Source organism: Pteropus alecto, unplaced genomic scaffold (assembly GCF_000325575.1).
Source record: "Pteropus alecto unplaced genomic scaffold, ASM32557v1 scaffold125, whole genome shotgun sequence".
Lineage (NCBI taxonomy): Eukaryota > Metazoa > Chordata > Mammalia > Chiroptera > Pteropodidae > Pteropus > Pteropus alecto.
Window position 1 is genome coordinate 5,275,099 of NW_006436888.1, and position 7,262 is coordinate 5,282,360.

Genomic DNA, 7,262 nt, shown 5'->3' on the forward strand with positions numbered 1-7,262 from the left:
GGAAACTACGTCATATCCAGCAAGATTCCACTTACTGCGGCCAAACTATCTCACGTGACATTCTTGTTCCTGTGTACTTGTCGAGAACTCCAGTGTACTCGTGAGAAAAACCTATTTCGCACACATTTATCGGGTGTCTTTGGATGCCAGGCATGGGTCATGTGTGGTGTTGGGCAGTGCTGTGGTGAATAAGTTAGACACAATTTATGTCTCTTTATGGAGCTTATAACTTATGTGTTGGGGGAGAAAGGAAATAGATAAATCACCAGGTCATTACTTCCATCATTCCCCCTCTCCTGGGCCTGCTGGGACCCAGCCATAGCCATTTACTGGACAGATATTTACTGAGCAGCTACTGTGTGATGCACAGGTCAATGGCAGGGCCTTGGGAGTAGTGTGCACAAGACAGACACGGCCCCTGCCCTCCCTGAGCTCATCTTCGCTTGCGTGGGAGACAAGCTTACCTGTGCTTATCTTCACTCAGGTGGAAGAAATGTGTAGAACTGTCACGCACCACTAGATAACGTAATTTCCAACAGCGATGTGGCCGGGAAGGACACAAACACAAGCCCGGGGTGAAGAAGAGGTGCGGCTGGTCCGGGAGTGTCTCTCGGAGGGGGCGACACTGAAGCTTGAGGTCTGCTGGATGAAGAGGAGCCAGTCCTGTGCGGAATGGGGAACAGCATGTGCAGAGGCCCTGAGGTGGGAAAAGACCAGCTTGGTCGGAGTGTGGTGTTGGAAGATGGCAGAGAGGCGGGCGGGGCTGAGTGGGCTGTGGATGTGTTTGGATTTTATTCCAAGGGCTGCCAGGAGCCACTGAAGTCTTCTGAGAAGGAATCGACATGATCTCATTTACATTTTAAGAAGCTTCATGGCTGCCACCTGGAGACAGGATTAGAGGTAGAGTGAGCAGAGGTAGGGGTAAGTGTCACCTGGACACTGCCTCTTATCTCTGGCCTGTCATAGGTTGTACCCTCTACCTGGAGTCCTCAGCTGAGCTGCAAAGCTCCAAGGATGCCCTGGTTTGCCCCTGTTCCACTTTTATGAGTAAACAAGTTCCTACCCAGGGCCTAGTCATGTCTTTTAAACTGCACGTGGTTATCACATGTCTGTGCTATGCAGGGTCAGCCCGGAGCCCCCATTCTCTCCGCTGGCTCTCCCAGACAATGGGAGGCTGCGTCCACGATGGTGACCCTGAAGCCTGTCAGGAGTCCGATGTACCTCTCATACCAGCAGAGGAAAATGACATTGAGTTCAGCATTGATTCAGGGTCAGGTGCGTTCTCACATTTATTTGATTTCTCTGACACTCTAATTTGTTTGACTATGTGATGAGCTGGAAAATGATGGTGGGGATGTTTAGGCATCTGATTCTGATGCTCTATGACCATGGACAAGTCCTTTCATCTTTGGGGGACAGTAATTATCATGATAAGAGCTGTCATCTTTAGGTACAATCTCTGTGATGAGCACTCTATAAAGAATATTGTATGCATTAACTCATTCAAGACTTACATCCTCCCAGTGAAGTCCTGTCACCACCGGCACCATCATTGTCCTCATTACCACCATTATCCTAATCATCTCCACCACCATCACCATCACCACCATCAATCACCACCATCACCACCACCGCCACTATCACCACCATCGCCATCACCACCATCACCACCACCAACACCACCATCACCACCACCATCAATCACCACCACTGCCACCATCAATCATCATTATCACCACCACCATCATCACCATCATCAGCACCATTATCATCATTACCACCATCACCATCATACAGTCAATTCACAGGAAGAAACTGAAACTAAGCAACAGGACTATACACACACAGAACAGGGGTGGGATTCAAAGCCAGGTGCTGTGACTCACTTAACGTTAAATCAAATTGCTCTCTATCTCCCTCTGTAAAACCCAGTGTTTGGATTTAGTGACCTCTAGGACCTGGCTACTCCAAGTAGCTTGTTAGAATTATTGCATTTCAGACCCCACCTTGGACCTACTGAATCAGAATCTGTATTTTAAAAAGCCACTCCCTACCCCCACCGGCCCGGTGATTTGCAGGCACACTGAAGTTTTAGAAGCCCCATGGTAAGACTTCTCCTCTGTGTTCCGTGAACTGTGACCTCTGCACGGAGCAAAGTTGTGACAATGTGACTCCTATGTGTCCCTTCCTCACCATTCCATTGAAGCAGGGCTGGGAGGAGAAAACCTTTCTTCCTTTTAGAAGTATCTTCTTGTTTGACAGACAAGTGCTTCTCAGTCTACATGGCCCTGTGGATTCCTAGGAGCCACGTGGAGGGTTGAGGCAGAGTCTGAGCAGAATCCTGCACAGTGGTTGGCCGGGTAGAGCCTCCACCTAGGGAGAGATGCCCATACGTATACCTTACCCCCAGGGCCTTTGCCCTGCCTTTCCCCTGCCTGGAATGCTCTTCCCCTATGTCTCTGGCTGGTTCCTTCTTGTCACTCAGATCTCTGCTCAAAGGCCACCTCTCCAAGAAGCCTTCCCCACTCTCTAAAGTAATCTCCTCCCATCCTAAGTCACGATCTCATCCTGTTTGCTCCTCAGCACTCGTCACTACTTAAAATGATGCTCTATGACTATTTACCTGCTTGTCATCTGCACTCCTCTACAGAAGGTAGATCTGGGAGGGCAAGGCCCCTGAGTTCCCGGTTTATTGTTTTCTCTCCAGAACAAAGAACACCGCCTCATATGTAGTAGACGCTCAATAAATATTTGTTGCATGAACGAACAGCCTGAGACCCTAGAAGAAGTGTCCATCTGTGTCGACATGCTCCAAACCGTAAACCACCCAGGAAAAGAAGTGAATGTGAGACCGAAGTGGCGATTCTTACCCACGTGAAGTGGGACGCCACCTCATGCTTGACGGGGGAATTGCACACCTCAAATAACAAGAAACGAGGGCATAGTACCACGGGAAACTTTCGGCTATGGTGCTTGCCAACATATAAAGTGAGAAGGGGAAGGTGACCACCGGGGGAGTACCTGGAACCTTCCGAAGGGTGCAGAGTAGGGAGAGGTGTAAATCGCCTTCTTCTCTCTGTTCTCCATCTTGGGCTCTGCAGGACAGGCCCCGGGACTTCCTCTTCTTTTTTGCACAGAAAGAGAGAAATGGAAGAGAGGGGCTTTCCGATCTGTCTCAGAGACTAGAAAAAATCTCCCAGAGCCGCCGTCTATTCTGGAAACTCTTAAATCACCTTCTGGGACTTGTGGGGCCTAAATCTGTCCTGGGAAGGTCAGCTGCCCAATGGCCAGCTGACACATGACGCCTGGGGAATGGCGTTTCTGTATTAAAAGGCCACTTTTCGAGGAGAAACGCTGTGGATACATTAAGCTGTCGCCTGTTCTTCGGAGAGCCATTATTAATGGAAAACAATAGATTAATAGTTTAAAAACGCTTGTTCAATAAGTAATTTTTATGGCTCTGGATAGAGCCCATTAAACATTTCTGTGTGTTATTATAAAGAAGTTTTAAGCGTAAAATCATAAAGTCAATAATCAGAGAATTAGTCACAGCGGCCAGCCACAGGCCATTAGTTTTAGGCGCTGTCAGAGACACCTGTGGCTTTCGCGGGAGAGAGTTTTCATTTCAGGCGGCAGCACTGTCAGCGCCAGGTGGGGATGGAGAAATGACGGTGCCTGCTGCCTTCCATAAACTTGAGGGGACAGCAAGCAGGTGTGAGCAGCGGGATGCCAGGCAAATATTTACAAAGTGCAAACGTGAATGCAAAACTAAAAGGATCCAGGTCAATTTGCACATCCAGGCTTAGACACTTTATTTCCCCAGTGATCTCCTACCTTTCAGAGCCTCCCTCTGCCAGAGGCCCGGCCTTGATCTCTTGCTAAAGATAGAGGTGGAAACTGCGTGCTTTAAAAACGAAAGCATGTCACTAGAGACTCCCCCACAGAAAGGCTTCCAGAGATGTCTTCTGAAATGGCATTTTTTATCTCCCATCAAATGCACAGCTGAGACAAGAATTTGCAAATGAAACCGGGAGCTTTTAAAAACGACTTAAAGAAAAAAAAAATCACGACAAAAGCAATACAAGATAATGATGGAAACTAGAGAAAAATCCGAAGAAGATAATAAGAATTACCCAGAGTCTTTCTACACAGAGATGTTCCTCTTTCTAGTTCACTCACTCGGCAAACGTTTATTGAACCTGTTCTATGCCTGACACTCCGCGCTAGGCACGAGGAGGCAGTGATGAGCAAAACAGACACTCCTGGCCCCAATGGAGTGGACATTTGGGTGGGGGGGGGGACACAGCAACAAATATAATACACAAGTAAATTAGACGGGTAGTAAGTGCTACAGAAAAGGAAGGAAGGGGATCGGATACGGGCGAGAAGAGGGTGGGCCTCATCGAGAAGATAACATTTGCCTGAAGACTTGATGGATGGGAAGCTCCATGTAGAGAGCTCCGTGAAGGCAGGTCCAGGCAGGAGGCACAGCCAGTGCAAAGGCCCCGAAGCAGCACTGCGCCTGACATGCCTGAGAAGTAGCAGGGCGGCCAGCGTGGCTGGAGCAGAGGGAGGGAGGTGAAGAAGTGGGAGAGGATGTCAGGAAAGCGAGGAGCGAAATCACGTGTGGCTTGCAAGGACTTCGGCTCTTCCTCGGAGTGAAAAATGGGGAGGTTTGAGCAGAGGAAGCACATGATCCGGCTTAGTTTTCAAAGGGATCCCGCTGGCTGCTGCGTGGAGTAAAGACAATTAAGGGTAAGGGAGGAAGACAAGAGAGGAGGCGGCCGCAGGAACCAGGGCCACGGCCCAGAGTGGGGACACGGGGTGGCATTCGAGATATATTTCGAAGGTAAAACTGATGGGGTTTCCTGTTGGTGTACACCTTTCCAGACCTCTTCCTGTTACTGCTATTTTTATCTACTACAGGTAAGGGGCTTCTAGGCAGAGCAACCCTTCACTTATATCTGGGTGTCTGAGATCTCTGACCTCGAAGAGGAAGTAGCCTCAGCTACCCACGTTTTTGTCCTTTCTCATCATGGGGTCCCGGAGGGCCTTCGACCACCTGGATTCTTTTCCTTCCAAAGGTGACTACTTCCTGCATCCTGATCCCAATGGTGACCTCCTTTTTTGAGCCCTACACTTGGCCTGCTTCATGTAGAAAGAGATGGTTTGGGGAACTATTTCCTGTAGGGATACTTGATGAGAGCTAAGCCTGAGCACTGACGTTAAGAAAGGAGGCACTGTGCCATTATTCCTCTGTAGAAACAGAGCTGAAAGAGACAGAAGAGAGGCTTGAGACCCAGGCTCCGCCCTCTCAGAATTTAGGGACACAGATCTCAAAAGCCCACTAGGTGTGTTAACGCAGCTCACCTCCTCCAGGCAGGCTTCCTGATAGTGGCTCACTCCTCCTCCGTGCATTGTACCTGCTTCTATCACGGCACCTGCAACTCTGATGCATACCATATCTGCTCACACATCCATCTTCCGCTAGATCTAGAGTGTCTTTGTTGGGTGAGGCACACCTCCAGTGTTTGCCTTAGGGCCTGGCACACAGTAGGTGCTTAGTCCATGCTTCAGGAAGTGACTAAAGAATGTGGCTGGATTTGCAGAGGCTGACTGACCTTGAGCGATGGAGCATAAGCTTCAGGGCCTCTCATTTGCACTCTGGCACCTTCTGTCTTCACAAGACCATATGACTGTAAAATTAGCAAATGTAAGATCTTTTTGCATCCTTTTTCTTAAAGAGACCCTTCCCCCAAATTGCATGAGCTTCAGACCCCATGGGACCTGGACCCCACCCAGGGAAGGCGCAGAGAAGCGGGTTTCAGAGCTGGGGTTTGAGGGGTGGGCTTATGCCCTTCAGAGGAGGATGTCAGGGAGCCGCTCAGATTCAGGCAGCAGCTGATGGCCTGGGTTGGGGGCCAGAGGGTCGCAGCTGCCTGGACACTGTCATTCCTTAAATTCCACTGCCTGGCTCCTGAGAGGGTACGGACCTCCCCTCAGACCCCTGGTATTTTTCTTGTCTCTTCTCCTTTCTTCTGCACCTCTATTTCCTTTCTCCTTCATTTCTTTGTCCTCCCCTCCCTGACCCAGCCCAGAGTTTCTCTGGGGGGGAGGGAAGGTCTATAGGGGGGGAAGAAATTCCAGGAACTGCCCCATTCCTTCTCTCTCTTCCTTTCTGCAGTCACCCTCCCTTTGACCCCCCACCCCTCCGACCCCGTCCGCATCTTGGTTTTGTCGTTTACCTACCCTGAGCCTCAGTGGCCTCATCTGTAAAACGGGAATAAGAGAGCTTACCTTACGAGACATCTGCAAGGGTCGAGGGAGATGAAGTGTGAGCATGTGAAGTGTGAGACAATCAGACACAAGCTCTCGTTCTGTCTGACCAGGTTTGGCCTTCCTGAAATCCATAAACGACCCCCAGCCCGGAGGGCTTTCCTGGTGGTAGGACCCAGGCTCTGGGTCCCTGTCACCTCAGTCTCACTTCTCAGCTGTCTTCTGAGGGAACTGCCTGGCTTTCGTCAGTGACGTTAATCATATTTGCTGTAAATAGTCACTGACCTATAATTGTGGCCTATTCACTGTGTTTTCCTCTTCCATTTGCTCACGTGAATTTCGCCCTACTTCCAGAAGGCAAATTACAGGTTGGAAATCGGAACATTTCAAAGAGGGGTAGAGAGGTTGGAGCAGAGTGACTGCTACATAACAAAATGTCCAGTGATAACATCCACGCTGGGCCAAGACATCGTCGGCCGCGTTCGCTCACTCAGGTAACGGGTTCAGGGGACCTGCAGGTGGGCTGTGGGGGACATCTCAGGTTGGGGTCCTCTCCACAGGCCATGGCTCCTGAGCCTCAAGATGTGGCTGCTCAGACAGGTGACAGCTGGAGGTGTGGCATGACATTGTTCTCCTTGGACATTCATGGGCGCTGGCTGGGTGTTCGATGCCATTGGGCTTATTGTCTGAGCAAGTTGGAAGGAGATGGGATGGGCGGAGGAGGGAGTGGGAAGATTAAAAGTCTCCAAACTTATGTTCTCGAGTTCCCATCATAGCTGGCACAGGGTAAGTGAGAGGGCAGAGGTTATCCCTAAGGCTGCAAAATTGTGTCCTTTCTCTCTGTGTTGAAAAAGGTTGCCAGTCTGAATGCTACTTTTTGACCTGGGTCATGGGAAATGATTAGAGACTTTTAGCCATAATAAAGACCTCGGATATAATCAGGTGTAGTGTCTTGGGTGAGGTTGGGAGTTTACAAAGACAAATGC

The 7,262-nt window shown here is 49.7% G+C and overlaps 1 protein-coding gene across 1 annotated transcript in view; it reads left to right on the forward strand.

The window, feature by feature from the left end:
- Positions 1 to 541: 541 nt before the first annotated feature.
- The window catches only part of CUNH1orf127 (chromosome unknown C1orf127 homolog), an 18,282-nt gene continuing 11,561 nt past the window's right edge, over positions 542 to 7,262 (forward strand). The window contains 5 exon segments of the mRNA XM_025048527.1: positions 542 to 665; positions 967 to 1,022; positions 1,164 to 1,275; positions 2,242 to 2,309; positions 6,631 to 6,770. Coding sequence (XP_024904295.1) covers positions 542 to 665; positions 967 to 1,022; positions 1,164 to 1,275; positions 2,242 to 2,309; positions 6,631 to 6,770 — 500 coding nt within the window.